This window comes from Ictidomys tridecemlineatus, chromosome 10 (genome assembly GCF_052094955.1).
Source record: "Ictidomys tridecemlineatus isolate mIctTri1 chromosome 10, mIctTri1.hap1, whole genome shotgun sequence".
Taxonomy (NCBI): Eukaryota; Metazoa; Chordata; class Mammalia; order Rodentia; family Sciuridae; genus Ictidomys; species Ictidomys tridecemlineatus.
The window spans coordinates 20688496-20715949 of NC_135486.1; the positions used below are offsets into that span (position 1 = coordinate 20688496).

Here is a 27454-nt window from a genome sequence, read left to right on the forward strand (position 1 = left end):
TTTTATAAAGTTACTATCTCTTTAGAAAAGTATCAAAAATTTTAAAAAAGCTAAAAATTAATATTGGGGCTTCACAATTATTATGATATATTAAGAAAAAACAGGGTTTCACTATCAGTATTTCTTGCTACATAGAAAATTTAATTAGAAGGATAAAAATGAATTCAAAACTAAAGGACAATTTGGCCCACACTAAATTAATATTTATGATGAAATGGATCTTTATAATTTTTTGTGTTTCCTTCAAAAAACATAATTTCTGTACCCTTGACTATTATCTATGAATTTGATTTATTAAATATCACCAATTAATATTTAAGAAAAAAGTCTATTTTGTAAATGCATTATGAACTATACTTATATCATTCTTTCAGATAAACTCTGTCTTTATTAGCCAGAAAATTACTTTATGCACTTATAAATTCACATTTTTATTAATTTTTATTCTGTCTCAAAAAATATTTAATACCCGTCATTTGAAAGGTAATTGTTATGTAAGGAACAAATTTGAAGATGACAAAGTATTTGTAATATGTTTAAGAAAAATAATGATTGACTATATAATAATATTATAGCTACATAATAACTCTTACAATAGGATACATGTAATTGAGTAGATATAATTAATTGGATAAGCAATTAATATAGGGCTAAGGAAGGCTAAAACCATTTTTCATAGATAGTTCTCAATATTGAGAGGTTAGTTATCCATGTCAAAGGAGAACACATTAACAGCATCACACACAAATAGAAGAATACATTCTTTAAATAGCAATTAATAGTATTGTTTCAATGGACAAGGTCTATAACAATGAAATAAGTGAGTTGTTAAGAAAAAACATTTGGAGTAATGTAATTGGTATTCTTGTATGATGGCAAAGGCATGAAATTAATTCACTTGGATTTAAGTGACTTAATCCTATAGGATACTCTGAGTAGTACTTATCTGGAAGTGAAAGGTATAAATAAAAAATGATTAATTTCCCCAGAAGGTTTTACAAAATTTAAACCAGACAAATAATGATGGAATGGGAAAATGAGAATGTACTAGACAATATTTTATTTTTTGTAGGTGAAATGTGTCAGATGACTCAGAGGCATCAAGTAGTAAAGTAAAAAATATTTCAACTCTCTCATTAGTGCACTGCAGAAATACCTTGGGATTTCTTCTGAAAATATTCCTTTAAGAGCTAAAAATAGACTTAATAAGTCTGAGTGTGTGTTGCCAGACTCAAGAATTAGGATACACTTACTAAAACATTAATTGTGTGTGGATCAGATATTTGCAAGCTATTGGTCTGTTTCAGTTTTGATTTTATAAAAAGAAAGAAAGGAAGGAAGGAAGGAAATAAGAAATTTACAGAATTGCATTACAATTGTGTAGGATACTTGTAGAAACAGAAAAGAATGAAGTTATCGGGGGAGGAATGATTGGCAGCAAAAAAATAAAGAGTTCAGTTTTTAAACATACAAGTTATCTGCTCTTGTTTTATATATATATATATATATATATATACACATACACACACACACATATACATATATATATATAAACATTTGTGTGTGTTTGTGCTCATACACACAAGCATGCATGTACGATTCTGAAATATCAAACTAAAAATAAAAATGGGGGAAATAGGTTTAGAGATAAAGCATTTAAAACTTTGTTATTTTATAACTGTACCTTTAGCAAAATTTACAAACAATACCAGAGAGGTAACTGCCTTGGAAGTCAACTCAAAGTAACTTAGTGTTGCCCAAGGGAAAAATTTTTAAATGTTCAGAAACAAGAGAATAGAAATAGTGACCACACTGTCATTAGGGAAGGTCTACTGATACTCTTTAGGAAACTGAGCACAAAGCCTGGGAGTTGACTGTGAAAACCAGGATGGGAGAAGCAGGGCAGGTATACATGGCATGAAGTGACACATGGATGCTTCCAGTGTTGGAGGACATGTTTGTTTTGAAATAAAGTTCTCATTGAGAGCAAGTGGAAAGCTTATAAATATTTAAGATAATCTGGTTCAAGGCATTAAAAGGTTACCTAGGCAGTAAGAATTTGTGGGGCTAACATGGTGAGAAGGGAATCAAACTCCATGGGAGTGAGTCAAACATTGAACATACATTTTTTTTCCTTAGAATTTTTCCCAGTAACAAGGCAAAAATTGTTGCTTTGAACTAGCCATGCCAGATATAGTAAATACGTAGGGGTTTCTAAAACCAAGATGAACTATAAACCCAAAGAGAAAAGACAAACGGAACAAGACAAGCCAAACATATTAGCTTTCACCAGATCTGAAGCATAATTTCAATGGGCTCAATTTAAAATGGATTACAATACTTTTGGAAATCTTCTCTGAAGGAAAAAAAGAACATTAATATTGTTGAATCACTTTTACAAATCTAAAACACAACAACAATGATCTAAAGACTCTCAACCATAAAACTAAAAGTTAATTATAATCACATGCTCAAAAATTAAATAAGAAAACAGACAAATTTGGTAAGTTACTAGAAATTATAAATAACAATCAAGTGTATATTCTGTGAGTGAAAATACATCAATTGGAATTAAGAAGCATTGATTAATAGCAGAATAGGTACAGCTGAAAGATAGTAAGCTGTGTCAGAAGAATGTATTTAAACAAGATGATGAAAAAGGACATAATTAAGTTGCCATAAAATTTTTCTAGCCTTCATTAAATATGTCCATAGTAGGTCATTTCTATTATATTATAAATATATGTATATTAAAATGTTATGGCATATCTATGTATGCACCAAATGGAATTTAATCCTGGTGATCAACATTTAATAATTCTTTCAAAAAATAATACATAAACAATAATAGTATGTGTAATATAGAGATACACACACATATATTCTCTCCTGAAGTCATTTCATTACAACATATCTAATATTCTCCTCAAATATTTTATTCATAAACATCTCACCTTATTCATAGTCATACTTTTCTATTATAAAGGGAGATGACCTAAAATACATGTATGCATGTATATTTCCTGAGAAATTTAAAATAAATTATGTAAAGTTTTACATTATAGATTATACCATACATAATTTCATGACAATAAAAATTTTAATATTAAAGAAATCCTTATGGGATTATCATAGGAATCACTAATAACATATAATTCTCTAGAATTAACTTTAAATATTGATAAATAATTTTTACCAATGGTGATAAAAATAGTGTTATAAAGAAGTATCATTCAATTATTGTTGTAATTAAAAAGTTGCATAGTGTTTCATCTTTTAAAATTATATTTAATTATCTAATAGTAACCTATTTATTCCTGTTGAAATAAATTGGAAACCAACTAACCTGAAAATTATTTGTAATTCAGTTATATGGATCATTCACTTTCTCAATTTCTGAGAATTTTACTAAAAAGTTACTATCAAGACTTAAGCAACTTTTAATTACTACTGTTATCCTTTCACTTAGAGGTACTTTGTTTCATAAGATACAATCATAAGAGGTTGAGAAACTTGAAATATTAATTGCAATATATATTTTCCAATACTAAGACTTTTTATCATATATCTTAAATATATTTTCATCAATAGTTTGGAGTTATAGATATGGTTTTATCAATTCTCAAAAAACATCTGCTCAGAAACTCTATTGGCAAAGTCTAATTGCAAGGTCAAACAAGCAAAAACATCAAGCTTTCTCACTAGCAGCAAACATTTGATTTCATTTTCATTAATTTTAGTGAAAATTAATATTTTTACTCTTTTTATATGTGGAGTTATTATTGACAAAATAATTAACAACTTCTTATATTAGTAGATAGGTCATGGATTTTTGTTCTGAATGTATTGCCTAATGTTATTGCCATCAGTAGTTATTAATGCATCCTTTGCTTTGCTCTGTTAAAATTCTACTTTACAAGCAATTGTTTTTCTTCTATAACAGTAGAGTTTTAGAAGATGATCTTTACAGAAAAACTCACACATCTAGACTCTTGTCAATGATAAATATGCATGCATTCTAAACATCCCCAATCTCATTAACATTGTAGAACTTCATCTTCTACTAATCACACAAAAATACACACAACAACAAATTATCTCTATTTATGTTTATCATCTACATATGTATCCATAACAATCTATCCATTCAACCAAGTCACTAACAAAGTGTTATAAAGACAAAGATCTAAAATGGATTCTTAGCAATATCAAATTTTTCAAATGACTTATGCAGTGACCCAGGTTTAGGATTTTCTTTTCCCCTTCAAAGGAATGCATGATGGTAGCATTGATCCTGCATTGCTAAAGAGTTTGAATTCTTTTATAAAATAAAGATGACAAGATAAATCAAGATGATACCGGGACTCTAATACAAATCAAATTTAGCAAAGAATACAGAGGATGTTGAGGATCTTGAGATTGGTTTCCAAAAATAATCCTGGAAAGATTCTTTACCCTCACATGTATAAACAGAATTAGAATAAACAATTGAAAACACAGGTCCAGCAAGTAAAAAAAAAATGTGAATATTATAAATGAGAGTTTCTGAATCATATAAATTAGAAGCATAGAAATAATATCTATACAAAAGGAAAGTGTTCCTACCTTTTCTTCTTTTTTAGGAGAGGATATTGAGGTTTTAGTTTCATGATATAAAATTATTTTGAAACTGTGATGATTTATAGACAATAAAATCCAATGTCTCATTAATATATATTTTAAACAAACCAATAAAATAACCAAGAAAAATAGTTTAAGCATGTATTGTCATTTTTTATCAAACTTAATAATTCTGATTGAAAGTTAATCCATACATCGGAAAGGAGTAAGAAGTAGAGATTACAAGTAATATTGCATTTTTATTTAAATTAGAGAAAATATTTCAATAACTTAAATCTAAAATTAACATTAATAAGTCAGATAGCTTTTATAGAAAACTGAATACAGTACATAAAACTCTAATATGCAAAATTCAAGATGTATATGAAAGAATAATAAGTCAAGATTTCCACTTGGATCACTCAACTTATTTTGAGCAATGAATGTCAACATAAATATTTTTCTGAGCTAGTTCAACTAATAAATGTGTAAACATATGTATTCATTAACTTTTTTGCTTTTAAAAATGAGGAAATATCCATATCCATATGAACTTTTGGAATATGATTAATGCTGTCATGAGTAACAGTCTATATTGAAACATTTACCAAAATATGATAAAAGAAAACATTGCAAATCATCACCATTATCACAAAACAAATCTCTACAATGGAAATAATATGAATACAGGTATTTTCTTAACATAGTATCAAGTACATTTCTATTTATCTGAAAAAATTCAGCATTGGCTGACATACTAAGTTAAATTTTAAATGCCAACAGTTCATTTTACACTGTAAACAAATATGGTTTTAAATTTCACAAGAATCTATTCGTAAAAAAGTCATATATCAGGCAAGCCCATCCAGAAATCATTGTTTATTGAGACGATTATCATATACAAGAATAATATTCCTAAGATATATTTTCAATGGCTATAATATTAATCAGGGAAGAAAGTCAAGTTTTGACATTTTCTTTATCTGGCCTAGAATGTTCATATAGGCCAAAAATTATGATATTAGTCTTTTATAAATGTTCAAAAATACACATTGTATGATATTTATGGCTTCTTTTAAAAATATAAAAGAAATCACAACAGGGTAACTTTCCATCCAGAATCATGGAGCATTAATAAAAATTTTACCTACGTACCTTGCAACTGAATCTTATTCTCAGGACTTTGAACCAGAACAGAACTCACAGAATCTAGGTTGTCATAATTACTGCAGCCAAGAGGACCCGTCCGTGTTTCTGTTACCTGACAAACAAAGAATCAACCTTATTATATAGATCAGATTTTGCAATGTTCTTTCAGATCAGTGTAGTTGTCACATACCCACATTATTCATTTGATGGTAAACATCACTAAAAGGTCTAGGATCTGATATATACTAGTAATAAATATATTTCCACTTTCTCTCATTTGGTCAGGGATAAATCTTCTGGGAAAATAATGGAAGCAAAACTCACATTAGGTCTCATATTTTATCAAATATAGAGCAAGTGTTTTTAGGATAGAAATATTTTTTTTTTGTTTTGTACTGGGAATTGAACCTAGAGGTGCTTAACCACTAAGCAACATCCCTAGCCGATATATATATATATTTTTTTAATTTTGAGACAGGGTCTTGCTAAGTTCCTTAGAGCCTTGCTAAATTGCTCAGGCTAGATTTGAACTTGCTACCTCCTGCCTCAGCCTTTTGAATCACTGGAATTATAGGAATGTGCCACCACTTGTGCTAGAAAAAAAATTTAACTCATGAAAATTGCCTTTTGTTTGTTTTCTGAATAAATCAGAGCCATTCGAAAGCTACTTTTTAATAAACTTATTTCATTATTTTATTCTTCTACTTATGTTAGCATCAAAGTCTAAACCATCTGGCTTGTGTCTGTACTATATCTCCTCAACAGCAAATTTATCTCCCTGTCCTACAAAACAACCTCAGTTCTATGCCTTTGTTTCCATATCCCCACCTCAACCCTTCCTGGGTTAGAGAAGTTCTTGTGTAAATGCACAGATAATGGCGAAGAGAAAGAAACATATGCAACATAGGGGAAACCAAAGCAAGAAAGTGGCAATGTCACTACTGAGTAAGTAAGGTCATTTTATTTCATTACAGAGAATCTTTTTTGTTTGTTTGTTTCTGTTACTGTGTTATTGAGAATAAATGTATGAAAAAATAATAAACTGTTGAATTTAGAGATTGCCATATCTCTGTATCTATATCCATGATGCTTTAATTTCTCATTCACCATGAATGGTAATAAAACTCTATTATTAGTTATAATTTTATTTTTTTCACAGATAAATTTATTAATCATTGTCTAATTTAACTCTTTGTGTCCCAGTTTTCCAGATGTGGAATGCCTATAGGATCTTAAATCGAACAACAAGTATACCAATTATGGCACATTTGAAAGAACTGTTATGTTTGTAGAGGTATATGTATATATTTATATATATATACACATATATATCTACAAATATATATTTCATACATATGAAAATATATATTAAGAATATATAAGCTCTATATTTTAATTTTCAAGATATTTTAATTCAATTTTGATGACATTCACGCAATTGAAAACTTCGGACTTCATGTGTTAAAATAAAAATGTACAAACTCCAGCACATTCTATGAAACAAACAAAACTATTTCTTCAATTATTTTATATTTAAGGATCCTATATATCTTATTAATGTCAACTCTAATAAATGTGTCTATGTTTTTAAATGTGCATATATTTTAGTTTCAAACTAATAATGAAGTGAAATATAAATGAAAAGAAAAAAATGAATATGAAATTATGATAGATATTTCTGTAGAGATTCTAAGTCTGACAAAAATGAACTGTGTAGATGTATCACTGATAGTTTGAAGTTTTGATCATCAGGTGACAGATGAAACTCTAATTTAGGGATCTTCATTTATAGAAAAAAATGTGTTCATTCAATAGATAAACACAAAAGGAGTTGACACTGATATTACAATCATTATTGATTATAGTCAAGGTTTTGAGAAATGGCATGCAGAGTGAGAAAAACATGCAATACATAAATTAAAATGTGTTTCTTAAAACATTTCTTAGAATGTTTTTCATTTTAATTTATTCTAATCTCTGTGTTTCCTTGATTTCAATATATCGTCCCAGAAAAACAAGCAATGAATAAATTAAAATGAAAAACATTCTAAGAAATGTTTTAAGAAACACATTTTAATTTATTTAGTGCATGTTATAAAGAATATGTTGAGATTAAGAAAACACAGAGATTAGAATACATAAAGCATGTCCTCTCTACAGTGTCAAATTGGGTTGTGGTTGTAACAAGTGCCTGAACGATTGGGAGGTTAAGGGGTACACTGGGGAGTTCAGAGCAAGGAGGATATGGCTTACCCAGCTACAGCATGTGACGTTGAACATTTCCAAAATCATATTTGAGAAAGTTGTCTTGAAAATATGTCAAACACGATTTTGGTTCTATAAAAGAATATATTTGTGAACTGTGTTTAAATTATATTGTAGAAGTCAATAAGGATGTGAAGTGTAGTAAATTTAAGAAAAAGCAATGTACGTCATTTTCAATTATTTGTTTCAAAGTTTTCTATGTAGTTTCATTGAATTATTACCTATAATCTCACACTTGGAGAATTTGAAAAGGAGTAATAGAAAAATAATCTTCCTTATTCAAAGAGATGGCTTATAAGTAATTATATAAACAAAGTACAGATTCAAGTGTGCTTACAGTAAAATAAAATGTGTACAGATAATTTACTTGGAAATAAACAATCTTGGCTACTTCATATCAAACTTCCCTACAGTATTATATGTTCAAAATATGATGATTTCCTCATGATGATTATCATGGCATAGTAATGTATTGGGGTTATGGAATTAATTCATGAAAGATTAGTTGAAGAAAAACAATCTTAAGTGAAAAAAGAAAACAATGAAAAGAGGACAAACAAAAGAAGAGTAAAACAACAAATATTATTCCCAAACAAAAATAGTATTATTAGAGCCAACTGTCTTCAAATTTACATATTATATATTAAAAATATTTCCTTGCAAAATTCTTATAATGATATATAATTTTTATAAATAGATGAAAAGAACACACCTGGGTCCTAGCTCCAAATACTCACTGGAGAAGAATTTATCCCAGACAAAATGCTTAAAATTTGGTGAATATGAAATGAGATAGTTTATGAAAAGACTTTACTGTGGTCTTGTCCCATAGCAATTACTTCAAAATATGGGTGAAGAATTAAGTGTTTACTATAAAAACACCAAGGCACAAAAATAACTCTGGTAGGAATATCCCAGAATTATTCCTCTTCTAGCACCCAATCAAGGTTGCATTATAATACTTTTTCTGATATCAATCCTGGATGCTACTATGTTTAGTTTTAGACAGAGACAGGATGCTTCATTTTTAATCATACCAAATCAAGTTCAGCCTTGAATCAAACTATGCAAAATTTTTCCCCAAAGTCACATTAATATGTAGTCAATGCCTAATACAGAAAGAATATTCCATACTGACACTAAGTGAGAAATATTGCTTAAGGAAAAATGAGCTATTCAAGTCCATAGGACAGAAAAGAAAAACAGCGTTAATATAAAACCAGAAAAAGTTTGTCATCCTTTGTTATAGAATACACTTGAGGAGTCTATCCAAAAATATATAAGTACATGAGAAAATGTTTTTCATATTGAATGAAAAGGGTAAGAGAAAATGTTTATGTGCTTTGTAAAATTATACATACACACATATATTTTATTGAGACCTGTGACTTATTGTTCTAGACTTCTTTCAACATGAAGCAAAATACTTGTTCATTGTTGTCAAAATGATAAATTGATTATTGTTTCCTCAGCAATTCAATAAAATGCATGATCATATAAATGCTATATACTATATACTTAATACAAATCTATAAAATATATAGTCTATTTAAAATCTACATTTTAAAGCTTATAATGCTCTTAGGAACTTTTTCTGATGTTTAAGGAGAAGTAACTTTTTATCTTTTAAGTTTCCACAGAGACATAGATAGGTGTCCCCCCTTATAATGACTTGTCATCTATCAACTTTTTATTGGTTATAAGACAAGAAAACACAGAGAGTAGCAATATTCTTTCTTGTTCCAACCTGCCATTTCTAATAACAAAAGTAATAAATGCTCATGTTGGAAATTCAAGAAATGAAATAAATTACTATCCCAGAGGAACAACAGCTAATATATTTTTCTATTTTTACTTGTTTAATGTCATCATTTTTCTACACGTGAAAATAGCTGTGACTAGGTCAATTCTTGTTCAGGATTATTCTTTATTCATAACACTAAAATTTGTAGGTTCTATCTTTTTTCAGCTTTTTTCTCATTAAAAAATTTATATTGTTAGAGTTACATTTGGTTATATCAATGTAACTTTTAAGTCATTGCATACACCATTGATTACCCATGTCAAATACTGGAACAACCTAGCTTATTCACAAAAGAATTATGAACAAAGAGTGGACCTAGGATAGTCCTTCCCAGTTCAATGTTCTCTTCTAAATATCGCATCTTAACTAAGTAACTACAAAAACCTAATATTGATTATTTTGCCTTTTCTGTATGGTAGCAAGTGAAGTTCATCTAAATATTTTGGACTGGGGTGGGGAAGAACTGGTAGTAGTACCCAGATTCAGACAAACTTCCATTCCATTCATTGCTTACATTTGTCAATATTGCCCACATCTTGACAACATTTTCCTAAGATTCATCCTACCACACAGTGTCTTCCTGTCCATTCCTTCAGAAGTGTCCTTCAATTCTTTAATTATCAGAAACACTATGTTTTCAGAAGATTATACTAAAGGACATAAACTATATTTGGCTCACTGTATTTCAGATGATGACATCTAAAATGAGATCTGAGATTTATTTTTCAAATATAAAGAATGATGTATTCTTGCATAAATTTTTCCTCAAGGAGTCATTAATTATATGACATTTTATTTATTAAAATATTATAAACTTTATTGCAATCCATATAAACAATGAAGGTCTCATATGCAGAATATGTAAAAATATTGTACAGACAAATTATAAAACAACAAGGGTAATCTTAAAAAGGCACTTGACAAAAAGAGGATATCTATATAACCAACATTCATGAAATTGCATTAAACTTTCATCTCAGGGAGCTGAAATTAGGCATAATGAGATACCACTATCAGATGATGTTCATTAGGTGACTTATAAGAATATAAAGTCAGAAAATACCAGGTGATTTCAGTACTGTGAAGGAACTGGAATTCTCTTACACTGCTTCGTGGCCTATAAATTGGAACAACCACTTCAGAAAATTCTTTGAAATTACTTGCATCAGAGGAGATAGGCATATCTTAAGAGCTAAGTATGTAGTCAACAAAAATGGGTATGCACTTTGCACCTGGATATGCAAAGTGGTTCACAGCAATATCATTCCTAATAATTTCAAATAGAAACATATCACAATAGTGGTCACCAATGTAATGCATAAATATATTGAGGATTTGAATACTGTAGCACAGAATCAATGATGTAAAGGCAATATCAAGGAATAATATGAATGAATCTCACAAGTATAATGTGAGTAAAATCCTTAATGCTACCATTAATATCAAAATTAGGAAAAAAATAATATTTATTAAAGCCAGTATGAGGATTGATTGACATTATATACAGGATTCATAGGAAGATAGTGATAGTGAGGATGTATAAGATGCTTGCTGAAATGTTCTCAAATCTGAACACAGTGTGTATATTAACATTTACTACCAAGCCAATTAATATTTATTTCTATTGTGAATAAAATCAGGGCATGTACCAAGTCTACATGTTTATGGATATCTATATATTTATCTGCCTATCTATGTATTTAACTGTTGATCCTGTATGTATATTACAATTCAAATTTGGATCTTTCTACCTACATCCTTTCAAATTAATTATTATTTAAAAATGGTTATGCAAAAAGAAAATAATAAAATCTCATAATGTAAAAGACTATGAAAAACAAAGGATTCATTTTAAGGTTATTAAAATAAAAATTGACTAAATCTGAATTTGATATCTAAATATAATATTCAATCTATATTTAATAATTTAATCATGTCATATTTATTTTGTTTTATTTATCTTATTTTCTTCAAGGAGTAATTATTACTGTTCTCAAGTTATAGATACATAGATGATAAGTCATTTTTTTAATTGATTGTTTACAACATAACAAAGCTCTTGACATATCATATTTTATACATTAGATTGAAGTGGGTTATGAACTCCCAATTTTTACCCCAAATGCAGATTGCAGAATCACGTTGGTTACACATCCACAATTTTACATAATGCCCTATTAGTAATTGTTGTATTCTGCTACCTTTCCTATCCCCTACTATCCCCCGATAAATCATTTTTTATAATTAACTAACTTACAGATTAATAATCCTTACTACTCTTTTATTTTATAGGTACCCATGATTCCAAACAATACTCTTCTCATTGATAAAAAGAAATTCGTTTTTTCCTAATAAACTCACCTATATGTAGCAATAAAAAGAAATATGAATAAATAAGCAAGCTATTTAAATATTCTATTTAACCTAATGATAATTACTTTCCAGTTTTCCTTTGATTATGTTTTTAAATTATTGCAAATAAATCATTATATTTAATATTAATAAGACAAGAGTTTATTAAATTCATATAGTTATTCAAAACACATACCATAATAATTACAAGAGGCTCAGGAAAGACTCCAGAGGTACATCTGGAAAATTTTTTTAAAAGCAATGATGTTTAAGAACAAAATTAAAGCTGTGTTGCTGACAGGTAGAAGATTCTTTAAGGGTAAACGTGCAAAGAATAAGAAGATTAATACTCCCAAGATATAGTTATATCTTATTCCTTTTTCTTACCACAATGTTTCCTTTATATTTTATTATGGTAATTATAAAATTACAATGCAGTCATCTCTTCCCATTATCTTCCCTATATATTTAACAATATATCTTCCTTTTCATAATTGCACATAGTGTCTGCCACATTATAGTAATTCTGACTGTGGAGTTACTTCAATAACTGTGAGCAAGTTGGTAAGCAAATATTTTACTTCTAGTTAGAAATCCTTATTACAAAGGATACTTAATTTATTAAACATTATTTTACTTCTAGTTAGCAATTCTTATTACAAAGGATACTTAATTTATTAAACATTTTTGAGAGCCTCTTGAAGAAAATGCATCAGTGGCAGCATATATAAAATTTTAGAGCTATCAGGAGTCTTAGAAATCATGTAAAATCACCATCTCATTATACAAGACGATTCTGAAGACAGGTAGGTCATTGAACAAATTCAGTGTCATGTGTGTCATGTGAGTAAAATGAGGGTTATTTCTGGGACTTGGAGGCCCTGACTCATACATAAATCAGATACCCACTCCAAACATCATACTGGCTTTCTAAACTCAGTAGTTAACAAGCTTTTGAAACTTTGCTTGGTTTCATCCATCTAATTTGTTCATTCTCTCTCTCTTAAAATAAAGTTATGAGAAAGCACAATTTAACAGGTCTAGATTGGCATAGAAGTCAGAATGTCCAGAATATCTTGGATAATTCTCAAGCACAATAAATACTACTATGAATGTGTTGGTTAATATAAATTTGATTGAAGGATGAATTAATTAGCCTTTATGATAATAATTCATTAATGCTTTGAAATATAACTTTCTACATATCCTCATATCACTCCACACTGGAGTTTTGAAAAGTAAAAAGTAAGCATTGATTAGCTTCTATTTTGTCATAACAGAGTGTGAAATTTTCTGTTACCACACACAAAGGATGTTTTAGAATTTCATATTGTTAAATCTATCAAACTATCACAAAGCTTAAGAAAATGCTGATAACTAAAAAGAAAAAATTCCTATTTTCTTAGCTGAAAATAGTGTTTTATGATAATTTTTGTTTCTTGCCAAAGTGAATATTGAGTTTAAAATAGTTTTACCATTTGTTTTTTTTTCTCTACCAATAATTTATTCTTAGTTCAGCATTTTATCAAGCACTTAAAAGTCAGACTGCAATTCAATGAGATCCTAGTTCTTCATTCTGCTGCAATATTTCCGGAACTCATTGTTTCATTGTTTAATTAAGAAATGAATTTTCAGACTTACTGTTAATTATAAGATGCATGTAAAACTAAAAATTCATATTGGAATAAACATCTCAGTAAAGAGATTTTTAATTTAATTTCTACTTTTTTTTTTTTTTACTTTTAGTGTGTTTTGTGGGAAAAATACAAATTCAGTTGAACCTAGTGACTCACACCTATAATCCCAGCGACTCAGGAGGCTGAGGCAAGAGGATTTCAAATTAAAAGCTAGCCTCAGCAACTTAGCAAGATCCTAAGCAACTCAACAAGACCCTGTTTCTGATAAAATATAAAAAAGGGCTTGGGGAGGTGACTCTGTGGCTAAGTGCCCTTGGTTCATTCCCTGGTACCAAAAAATAAAAGTGAAAATTCACATATAAAATGCTACCAAATGAAAAATATGAGTATAGTATGTTGATACAAAATTGTCTTGCATCTCTATGCAATAATGAGCATAATTCTTAGTGTGTAATAGATAACTAATATATATATATGTTGTGATTTAAAAATACATTTGAGAATATCAGTGTTTTCTTGTACATTCTACCAACATTTGGTAGCAGTTCAAAATAGTATATATATATATATATATATTCAATTCCCAGATCCCTCACATTTTCACATGTAAATAACAAATGTGAATTAAATGAAAATTTAACATAAAGAACATTGAATTAAATGAAAATTTAACATACTAACATTGAATCATTTTTCTGTGCAAATGATTGCATGCTGATAACTATTTAATTCTACACTCTCCATATTTTCAATAGATAAAATAATTAAAGATATTAGATTCATCATTTAAGGAATTTCTTTTTAATACCTATTTAGTGGTTCTTTTCCATGAGAAGCAGTTGTACTTAAAACATGAGACTAAAGTATGATTATAAACACTATCGTGTATGTTAAAATATAAAAATAAACAATATAATTACAGATTATAAAACATACAGAACAAAAACAATTTATGTGAAGTAAACTATTATGGTTCAAGGAAGGTAATACAAAAGGCAGGGTGTAACATCGAATTTTGGAAACAACGTGGAATATGTCCTTTTAGAGAGCAATTGCTTTGGTGTAATTTTCTCTTGTATTTGCCACTATGAGTCCAGGCATGGCTACAATGATTGTCCTACTTTTTCATACCCCATAAATTATCCTCCATCAAAATAATACACAAGTATACCACCCACAAGCAAACACATGTAAACCTACTGAGAGAAACTATGTATGGCCTTTGAGAACACATTAAAATATAAAATTACACACCAGGCCAGAAAAGAGAAGTTTTCTCAGGTTCTTGAAGTGTCTATTTAATGTGATATGGAATAAGGTAAACTGGACACAATTCAGTCAGAACAAGGTTTCCAAATAACATCAGGACCCCTTTGTGTTAAAACCATGGTTACCAGGGAACTTAAATGCTTAGCACTTGATTGGTCATGGAGAAGCCAAACCTCAGTCTCACTCCTATAGATGCTATTTTGATTTATTTTTAAAATAAAACAGAGTTTACAATCATAGCAATCATAAGAATCTATAGAGCAAAAACAGCTTTCATTAAGTTCCATAACCACATGGATATACATTTAGAGAACTGACATTTTTCTTTGAGCTACATTTGTGTTAGCTATAACTGATGGTGCTACATAAATGGTAACCTTGTACTTCATTATACAAAATCTAAAGGGATATTGTTATTACACAACAGTTGGCTAAGAATTTTCACATGTTCTCAATATGAATAATGAAAAAAAGGGAAAGCTTCACTGCCACAGGGCAGTTACAAACAACAGACACAGCTTGCGACCTGGTTCAGGGCCACGGTTTGCCTTCTGTGTTTGGTGAGTTATTAGGAAGCCCCTGCAGTTGTTACTGCCAGTGTCAGGCCCGAATGCCACTACTCCTGGACCAGAAAAATTATGTTTTAGAGAACTCAGGGGCAGACGCTCTTTTCTGTTGCTTCACATAAAAAATAAAATGTGATCCAAATCAGCATGTATCGGATTTATTTTAGAAATTGAAACAAGCTGAAGGAGTAAAATGAACAAATTCTTTTCCTTTCTTTTTTGTTTGTTCTATGAATTGCAGTCCCATTGCCTTTTAATTTTTGAATGTACTTAAAATGACCATGAGCTTTAAAGTGCAAGAGGAAAAGTTCAGAACACAAATACTGGTTTCTTTGGAGCTATTAGAATTCATCAGACAAAACTGATAATGTAAACTACAGATCAACCCATTTCAAATCATTCCTCTACCTTGAGTTGCACTATTTCTTTGATGGAATAAGCAAGAAAGCTGTTGGAATGAACATATCATAGATGGAACAGACTCTAACCTACAATTGAGCAAATTCTACTAAGATTGAAAACATATCTGTTGCCAAGACCAGAAAGCAGTGTTACAGAAAACAGATCCACCCTTTTCATTAATCCCTATCGTGTAACTTATTTCATCAGTATGTTTCTAAATACAGTCTATTTACCCAGTTGGAACTCACCTGGCCTCTCAGTCAAGCAGTGAAGTGGGAGTTGATAGTCCTGATGATATAAAATTAAATTATCTATTTGCTTTCTTTGACAGAATAATCAAAACTGATGTATGTGCAAATGTCAAATGCTGGATTAGAGAAACTATCATGACATTAGAAGACAATGGCACTGGTGTCAAGAATACTGCCAGTCCATCACCGATAATAGTTTACACCAAGCACACCAGAGACAATCCATCATTGTCAAAACGCAACAACAGCACTTCCATAAAGTGTTGTGTCATATTAAGATACTAAAGCAGGACACCTGGTTAGAAATAGGCTTTGTGTGTATATCTAACATTTAATAAAAACATTTTATAATTAAAAAAAATTTCTCCTCAAGTTAGGAATCAGTATACTGTATCCAAACAATTCAAAAACTGCCTTCGATTTTATTAAAACAACAACAAAAAAAAACTTTTACCAGAAATTGTATTACTCCTCTGAAATTCCATATTTAATATCACTCTTCTGAAATATTTATTAAAACATCTCTCATTGCTTATGATTAAAAACTTTAAAACTTTTTATTATGTCCTTTTGAAGTTTCAACAGTGCTGAATATTTCTGAATCCCTTAAGCATATCAATAGCTTCTGACTTCAGTTATCTTCTTATAATAGGACAGCTAATGCCTATGCACAGACTAGCTGAACTTTCATACTGAGATTGTCATATTCTTCCATTTGTCACCCAATTAAACAAGCGCCCGAGAGAACTGATAAGCACAGCATACTAAAACTCAACAGAGTTGAGCATAATTAGAAAGACAGAAGTGGATTTCTTGTTTCAACTGGCCATTACAGAGACAGTTCTGTCATTTCTTTCTTACTTATTTTTTTTCTGAAAAATAAATTGGCTTTGCTCACAAAAAGAAGTTAGGAGAAATCCAAATTCTTTTGCAACTGATTATCACTAAAAGTCAGACTAAGATGACTTCAAAAGAAAAAAACTTAATTATACAGGAGAAAGAGGAATCTTATGGTCTGTATGAATTACATATGTGTCATTAAAATTCTAAGGGTAATGAAAAAAAATCAACAAAATGCCCAAATCTCTCTGTAATATTTTAATCATACTATGCAGTGTTGCCTTTTCCTCACATATTTTTTAAGTTGAAGTATATCCTGAGGATTATGTTAACTATTTATCTTTAAAACAGTAATGGAAGCAAAACAAAAATGAAAAATACCCACTTAGTCAATATACACACAGGGGATATATTTGAGTCTTTTCTAGAACAAATTTAGAAAACAAATAATAGGTCCAATGTGAAATCTTACTGCAAATCTTGTGTTTCTCTTCTATTACCTTTTTCCATACCTTTATCTCTTACTTCATTGTCTTTCTTACCACATATCCCCTCTAGAAACTGGAGATCCAAGAGTTCTCTACCTCCATAATATCTCTGGGATTTCACAAAGCTTTAGAGTCACCCACGTTTGTAAAGTCTGTGAACTATGAATCTCTACAAGTGGTCTTTAACCATACAACCAGGAGGTTTTTATTCAGACTAAACCCCAAAATCCACCAAGCTTATGAAGAAAAATAATAAAGAAGAAAATGATTCCTTGGATGGGATTTAATTCCAGTGTATATCTTTCCCCTTTTTCTATTAAAAAAATTCACAAACCAAATTTCTATTCATCCAGAGTTTATTTATGCAGCATAGTTTAGGGAAACTTCTGAGGATACATTGAACTGTTGGTTATTTCCATGGGCTAAATAGGACCGGATGATGTATGAGCTGTTATTTCAGATATGTTCTAATACATAACATTGCTTTTGGGATATTTTGCAGCTTTTAAAAATGTGTATCAAATTGACAGCCTTCAAAAAGAAAATGTTACATTTTGAATTTGGAAAACTTCAAATGATGATTTATATAAAAGTACAATTTTAAGACCTAATAATGTAGATACAAAGATATAAAAGTTATTCTAAAGTTGAGATCTTTTTAATAGTATAGCATTAATGTGACTGGTTTTCTGATCCTGTACATTATGCAAATGATTTCCTACCATTTTATGTCCTCATTAATATTTCTATAATTTTAGAATTTGAATTTAAAAAAAACTATGTTCTATTTCTATAACTATTCTTAGCCTTTCTTAGAAAAAATAATTCAAATTTAAGAGTACTTAACTTTCTTTCATGTAAAAGAAAACAATTTAAGGTAGTCTCTAAATTCATTTGATTATCTAACAGTGTATATGTGTACAATATGTATGTATATATACATATTTGATTATCTAATAATGTGTGTGTGTGTACACACTGAAAACATCATATTGTATATGATAAAGCATGGAAATGCATACAATTTTATTGTAAATTTAAAATAAATGCACGGATAAGTAAATACTGTAACAAATTAATAAGTTTAAAGAAGAAAGAAAATAAAAACAACACAGCCATTGCCAGAAGTTCTTGTAGAAGAGCCTTTCTTTACTCTATTTTTCTCTAGTTTTCCTCATTTGACTTTTCAGTTCATTAGCTATTTTTCCTGGTTGTCTTAGTGGCCTCCTCATTTTCAAATGGTGGTGGGGTGGAAGTTTGTTTGGTCTTTTCCCTTCTACTTTGTCCTCTCCTTTGTTCTTAAGATAGTCATATTTTAATTTCCACAGCTTCCTTCTACACAATATAAATTGAAACTTAATTATCAGTATTCCTTTCTGAATGAGTTAACATATATTTGCTAATAACTTCACTTAGTATTAGATACATTGTTATTTTCTGTATATTTTTCTTCATCTAGCCATTTTATGAAGTGTTGCATACCCTCCAACACACATATATCCTTAACAACAATAAAAAATTTGCATCCTCTGTGGATTCTGGTTTAATTAAATTAATTTTTGTCTTTCATTATTCAGGTTTTCAACCTTGGCTGCACATGTGAGTTACCTGATATGTTATAGAAAAACATTATCCTTAGAAATTGTGATATAATCTGTCTGCAGCAGGAGCCTAGCTGTTGGTAGTTTTAAAAAGCTATCCAGAATATTTTATTGTGCTGCTGGTATTGAAAATCACTGACTTCAAAATATTAAGCAGATGACTTCCTCCAAATCTAGGTAATTTTCCCATTGAAATCTTATGAGTTTTAAGAATGTTAGCTGTTGAATGTTGTCATTTACATTTTAGATGTTAAATGTTGTCATGTACCTTTTTATTGATATGATTCTATGAGGTTTTCTTTTTAATTAAAAAAACCCACTCATACTTTCAATACATATTTCCAGTGTATTTCAAGGTTGTAGACCTTTGGGATTTAAATGTGTAGAATTATCTATTATAGACCCTCTATCTGGTATAGAATTTGAAATTTACCGTTTGTACCTTGAACCCTATAAGAATAAGTTAGAAGAAATAAAATATTATCCAGTACATCAAATGCCATCAAGTCCCTGGTGTCTCTTTTCTGCAATGTTTCTTTTGCCACTCTGGTTCCAGAATTCTTTTTTCTTCAATTTATGGATTCACCGAATTTTTTTTCACTATTCCATCTATCATTTTAGCTACTTTGCGGGGTGAGCGGGCGAGGGTCTTTTGCTTTCAGAGCACTTAGCTAGGTTTAAGAATTAATTTGTGAGGTGATATACAAGACCTTCAGACTTCCCTTCTTCCTGCACATACATGCACATGCCATGCTCTTTAACCTTGCAAAGCCTTTGAAGTCTGTCTGGGTTTTCCTTTCTATGCTTCCACTCTGCTACATATTTTTCAAGACCTAGATTGAGTATTTCTGAGCACTTTGATTGAATACCTCAGGCAAAAATCAATCATTATTCTTGCAATAAAAAAACCCTAATTTGCAATACTGCCTTTATCTATTTAGGTATCTGTCTCAGCAGAATAAATACCTCTAGGGCAAGAATTATATCATTTTAATTTATGTAGGCATAATATGTAGCAGTGCTGAGTGTATCACAGATACTAAACACTCACCAATAAGCAAATTAAATTGTAGATCTTTAATAACCTTATACTTCCATGTAGGGTACTAAATATTTGATAATTATTAGCAGTTATAGGATTATATTTTATGTATACATTAGGTCTTTTTAAGTAATATTATTCATTAAACTAAGAGTAACTACATGTTTTCACTATTATTAAAATAAAATTTCATTTTTATTATTAGATGAATTAAATTTAAAAAAATCTAGCAACTAGTTTCTATTAAACTAGGCATCAATAAAAGTTAAATGGTTTAACTCAAAATTGAGCATTAAGAAAAAAAGAAGGAGGATGATTGCATAATTTCTATGTCTTTTCTCATTTTCAGATCATAATTTTCTCTGGCTGCGATTTCATTTTGATTGAGGTTTCCAAACTTTAACTTAGACCAGATATGACTGTTTTTGAGAGTTTGGACTAAAGTTCTTTAGCCATTTTTGAATTATGGAAAGGTGAGAGTACATTTTTCATGGCACCTAACTAAAAAGGTCTCCAACCATTTCTAGTGACGTAAGTCCCAAATGACTAATGGTATATATTTTAAAGTTGACAAGTTTTATTATATTTCTCAGAGAAACTTTTAAATTTAAGAGAAAATATTATTTTTAAAAGCAAAATATCCCATTTATGAGTCCAAAAATTGCAAACAGACAACTGTAGTTTAAAAGTAAAGAAAACACGATTAAGGTCAACTCAGATTTCTGTCTAAATTAGATAGAAAAAGGATATAGGACAAATATCAAATTAGTGTATCATTTCAGGGTAGAAATGTTAGGACATTCAGGCACTTTAAATGCACTTTAAAATGTAAAAGTAATTTAACCTCGACCTTTTATAATCCAACTAGAGAGAAAAGTAGCAATCCAAATATATAAATTCTGTGCCCAGCAAGTCCTCTACTGAGTTTTGATCAAGTAAATCCTGAGGACCACTTAAGTAGTATAATGAGAAAAATATTCATTAAATAGTTTAAAATACACTTGCTGTTATATGCCACATCAGAAATTATTTCTTAAACCTTGCTAAATGTTCTTTAATTTCCTATTAATTTTTTTTCAAGTTTTAAAATAAAGGAACAAATAAAGGAACGATACAATGGATATTTATAATGTTAAAGGGGCATATGAACTCTCTGGTTTTAAATTTTACATTCATGTCAAGGATACATTATAGTTTTAAATTCATTTTTGCTTCAGCCTACTAGGATGGTTTTTAATCTTTATTCACTTCCTTTTCAGTTTCTACAATTTATAAGCCCATCCTTATATCACTACTCAAGTCAGTGATGAAGCAGTTGAATTAGAAAGATGGCGGCAGTATATCATTTAATTCTAGAGATGAGTATCTGTAGGGCAGTAGAGATAATAGGAAATAAGAAAGCTTCTAGGTGTTGAGCAGTTATGTAGTAAAGTTTAAGAAATCACTATTGAGAATTTATCTTGGGAAGGCTTGCAGGCTGCATCTGAAAGATAATGAATGTACTTAGGTAGAACTGCCAGGAAGCCATTTAATGAGAAGTACCTGAACCAGGTTTGTGTCAGTAATGAAGACAAAGTGATGGAAACCAGAGACATCTGCAGACCCCTTTGACTGATGATTAGGTATGGAAATAAAAGAATGGCTTACAAAGAAATTATTTGTAGACATTTAGAATTTGATGTAAATATATAATAAATAGAATATTTTTTTGTTATTGGTAATAGTAGAGAAGAACTTGGTTTAAGAATGGAAATGAAATATAGATTCGAAGTTGTCAATTTAGAGTTGGTGGTTGATAATATGAAAGACAAAACAGTTGCCCTTTTTCACATAATTTTTGATGTCATACTACATTAACAACAACAACAACAAAAAAAAACATCTGAAATGAAGCATTACTTATTGGCAGTTAAGAAAACATTCTCTGATTCAAATTGGACTTTAAGAAGCCTCACTTTTGGGGAGAAGGAGGAAATTTGAATCACAATTTATTTTCAAATGTCATGTGTGGTAACTATGAATAATAGTTTTCTTTTTCCCTTTCTTTTAATGTTTGTATTAGTGTATTATAGTCATATATTGCTAAGAGCCACAGCCAAGTAATATGATGCATGGCATTTTGGTTGAAAGGTGACACCAGCAAACCATTGAGATGATATGATTATGTTAAGATCTGCATTCATATGGATATTGGACTCCTGCTGTCCACCTCAGCCTGCTAGGGACTTCTGGAGAGTTCCCATTGGTTGAGGAAGTGCGGTAGGAGGGAATTCCGGAGGAGGGACTTCCTGTTGGGGTCCAGGAGAACACCATGTGGGTTGGCCGGCAATCGTCCTGGGAGTGCATGGGGCATTGGCAGCAGTTTCAAAAGTAAAGTTTGTTCCTGCTTGAGTGGCTCGTGATTTTGTGCCCAGCCAGACTGCGGCAATATATAATAGTGGGTTCATTGTGACATAATCATACATGCATGGGACATAATTTGCTCCATTTCAGTACCCAGTACTTCCTCTCCCCTTTCTTACTCCCTCTCCATTTTCCACTTCCTGTATTCTACTGATCTTTACCTCCATGTATTTATTGTTTTTAAATTTGTGCTTTATTCAACATAAAGGTTGAATTCACTATGGTATATTATATATCTATGTAGTTTAATTTGGTCAATTTCATGGAATACTTGCTCCCTTTTCCTGTTTTTTTGTTCTCCTTCATGTTCAATATCCCAAACAATCAGCATCTCATTCCAGTTAGAATGTGAGCATCAGAAGACAAATAATAATAAAAATAGGATGTGGAGAAAAAGGAAGTGGGTACCCCATAAAAATACATTGTTGGTAAGATTGCAAATTTATACAACAAGTTAGGAAAGAAGAATGGCAATTCCTCAAAACTTAAGGAATAAGACTTAAACCATAAGACTCTGATATTTCACGTTTTGGTATTCATATCCAAAATATCTAAAATCAGCATATTATAGTGATACAGGCATACAAATATTTATGGCAACACAATTACAAAGCCAAGTTTTATAATCAACTTAAGCATCCATAAAAATATGAATGAATAAAGAAAATGTGGTAAGTATCCACAATGGAATTGTACTCAGCCATAAAGAAGAATGCAGTTATAACAATGTCTGGTAAATGGATGGAACTAGAGAACATCATGCTAAGTGTAATAGGACAGATTCAGAAAATCAAGGGTTGAATGTTTCCTCTCATAGGTAGATCCTAGAGCAAAATAAAGGAAAAGACAGGAGTGGGTACCCCATAAAAACAGAAGGGAGGATCAGTGGAGTAGAAGAAGTTTCATTTTTTCAGATACATATTTGCAAATTCTTGTTCCTTTTATTCTTTCTCATGCTATTCTCAATTGTCATTTCTACTAAATATAAATTATCACCTAATTTACTCCCTTTCTTCACCTCCAGTCTCCAGTAGAGTTTTGCCAATGTTCCTGAAACTTAATTGACATGTCTCTATTGCCACTATTTCCAGTTTTACTTTTTTTTTCCCCAGCCACTGTGGTAGACTTTATTGGTGGCAAATTAGTTTTTGCTCCCTTATAATCTCACCTTTGGGATACCTCCCTCTAGGGAAAAGAAATCTTCTGTCCACTGAATTATCAAGAGCAGGGTAATGACAGCCAGCCACCCAGTACATAGGATATAAGAGTGCACTGTCTGCAGTCTTAAAAGTATAGTAATAATTCAAAACAAAAACCTGGTCTCCATCGTCATCATGTCTTGGCAATTTTGAACAATTGTCAGGGATAAGATAGTCCACTATTGTTAGTTCCTCTAAGTTCTAATGAATTGCTTGCCATCAGGACAGACTTCTTTCACTGCCCCACCTTCTTTATGTTGTAATCTCACCATCTGACCTCCAGGTTGACTACATGACAAGCTTCAACCACTGGAACTTGACTTATATAACAAATGCCACTTCTAAAGACAAGCTTTAAAAGCCATCATGTATCTTCATTTTTCTCTGTATTGGTAAGGAGTCAAAGAAGTACAATTAGAGCTGATTCTTTTAGTAACCATACATAAAATGCAAAAATACATGATGCTGTACCAATATATACAAAAATAAGCCTTTCTGTATTAAACCACTGAAATAATAGTTTGTTTTTCTTTTTTAAAAATGTTTTAATTATTTATTTTTTATTAAATTATGTATTTATTCTAATTTGTTATATATGATGGCAGAATGCAATTCATTTCATATTATACATATTGAGCACAACTTTTTACGTCTCTGGTTGTATACAAACTATTTTCATATCATTTGTGTCTTTACTCATGTACTTAGGGTAATGACATCTAACTCATTCCACTGTGTTTCCTGCCCCCATGGCTCCTCCCTTCAAGTCCCTCCCCTTTGCCCTATCTAAAGTTCCTCCATTCCTCACCTCTCCCCCAGGCCATTATGAGTCAGCATCCATATATATATGGATTTTATATATATATATATAAAATGGATTTTATATATATATATATAAAAAATTCAGCCTTTGTTTTTTTGGAATTGGTAGCATTATATTCTCCAACTCCATTCATTTACCTGTGAATGCCATGATTTCAATCTCCTTTAATGCTGTGTGTGTGTGTGTATGTGTATGTGTGTATAATCTCCATTGTATATACATATCAAAGTTTCCCTATCAATTTATCTAGTTAAGGTCATCTGGATTGGTTTCACAATTTAGCTGTTGTTAATTGTGGTGCTATAAACATTGATGTGGCTGTATCCCTGTAATAAACTATACTACAGAGCAATAGTAACAAAAACAGCATGGTATTGGTACCAAAATAGAGCTGTAGATCAATGGTACAGAACAGAGACCACAGAGACAAACTCACATAATTACAATTATCTCATATTATACAAAGGCACCAAAAACACATATTGGAGAAAAGATATTCTCTTCAACAAATGGTGCTGGAAAACTGGAAATCCACATGTAACAAAATGAAATTAAACCTCTATCTCTTACCCTGCAAAAAACTCAAAATGGATCAGATCTAGGAATTAACCCAGAGACCTTGGGCTTAATGAAAGAAAAAGTAGACCCAAATCTCCATCATGTCAGATTAGGACCCAACTTCCTTAATAAGACCCCTATAGTGAAATTTTATTGTTGTTTTTTATTTTTGGTACCTGGGATTGAACCAGGTTTACTTTACCACTGGCTACATTCCCAGCCATTTTATTTTATATCATTTCATTTTTTTGAGACAAGCTCAAGCTGCTAAGCTTCTAATTTGAGATTGGCCTCAAATTTGTGATCCTCTTCCCTCAGCCTCTCCAGTTGCTGAAATTACAGGAATGAGCCACCATGCAGGGCTGGAATTACTTTTTAATGATATCAAACTAACTAGCTTTGTTTAAGTAATATAATCTTGGACAAATGTTGAGATTGTCCTCTCTTATGCTAAAACTAAGGGTAAATTGCATACAGATCATTTATTCCCTTGTACAATTTTTTCCAATACACTTTTCTACAAACTGATAAATATTAAAGTCAATAAAAGAGGAACTTTCCTGAGATTTTCCTCACTTTCCCAACCAGATAAAAACTGCTATAAATTGGGGTGAGGTATCAAACTTTCTCTTATCTCCTTTAAATAATAAAAATAAAGTTCTTTGTTAAATAGGTAAAACGCAAGCCAAAGGGGAATAAATAGACCTATAGATAACAGTCCCAGTAGTATCAATACTTAATGACACAAATCTAGGCAAAAATTGAAACTGATCACTCAAAAGGAAAGTTGTCAAAATTTGGGGTCCCTAAAATTCTTTTTATTCCTTGAAATTTGGGAAGCTGAATTTTAGAATGTTCCAGAACTACTTTCTCCATTTGCCCTCCAGTAGTTATGGGTGAAGTACATAAATTCACCAGAAGGTCTAGCATCCATCTCTAATTCAGTGAATTTTCATAAATACCAAAGAAAGGATTACTATATCATAGTTTAATTTTTGGTGCCCTCTCTAATAACCTGATTTCTTTTAAAAGAGTAATAGAATTCTGACTTATGTCTACTCTCTAATCAAATTTATTTTGTTAGAGCTTGTTCTTCTGTTACACTCATCTGCCTAAACTTGAACTTAAAATCTTCAGTATAATTAATAGAGTTAACATTTATAAAGTACTTAGTAAGTCAGCCACTGTTCTAAACAGGGCTATCATTATCTTTCTTTTAAAGATGATTAAACTGACACATAGAGAAGATAGTTAATTGAGCAAGATCACATAATCAATAAGTAGTGACACTGGGACACAACCTAGAATTAAAATTCTTCCTTGTTCTACTCACCTGCCTCTTTCTTATATTGTGGGACATGCTGAAATGTTGGGTATGTACAAATGTGTAGATGAAAGAGAGATAAAGAACTAATTTCTTTCTCAAGTACTTAATTCTATTCCAGGAATGCAATCGAAGAAATTGAGAAGAACATGTCTAACAATACCTGCTTTATCATCTGTTGAGAAGTAGTTGCACCAATATCACAACAGTGTGGAAGAGGTAGAGTACAAAATTAATTTCTGTTTCACTTAAGATGATATTTAACAGTATCCTTTAAAACATCATAAAAACAGACATTTCATAACTATGCAAATATATTCCAATTCTAAATAACAGTTTCCCAGAGCTATTATCAAATGTAAGCAAAGCAATTCAGCCTTTCTTATATTCAGATAGTGGTGATTAAAGAAATGATAATTTTGAAAGAATTAAATTCCTACTAATTTAATCAATGAGAGAACACGCATCACTTTATAGAACGGTTATCTGATATATTGTAAAGAGATTTAATAAATAGTTACTTTGTACATAGATTTTCCTTCTAAACATCTGTCTTACTGAACTGATATTTCACAAATTCAACAAAATACATGCAACAAATATTTGCTGAGTATTACTAGTCATCATGCTACATGTTCTACACTTGATGCTAATAGGCATTTCAAAGACAAGGATGAATCTCCCAAAGAGGTTTTCATCAGTTCCAGTGATGGATTTCCTAGTTTAGCTGGGCTGTAACTTGATGCTTTGGAGAACATAAAATAGAATATACAGAAGAAATATAAAAGAAAATAACAATTTTGTGTTCTTAATAAAAGTAAGCTCTCTCCAAAAAGTGTTGTTGAGTTTTTCTCTCTTCATCAGATGAGCTGTTACTAGGCA

General features: G+C 30.4%; 1 protein-coding gene across 3 annotated transcripts in view; it reads right to left on the reverse strand.

Annotated features, from left to right (window-relative positions):
* The window catches only part of Brinp3 (BMP/retinoic acid inducible neural specific 3), a 358134-nt gene that overhangs the window by 111930 nt on the left and 218750 nt on the right, over positions 1–27454 (reverse strand). For all 3 annotated transcript variants that reach the window (XM_005319679.4, XM_021722543.3, XM_021722542.3), the window contains exon 5: positions 5755–5860. In XM_005319679.4, the coding sequence (XP_005319736.1) occupies positions 5755–5860 (106 nt within the window). The remainder of the gene's footprint in view (positions 1–5754; positions 5861–27454) is intronic.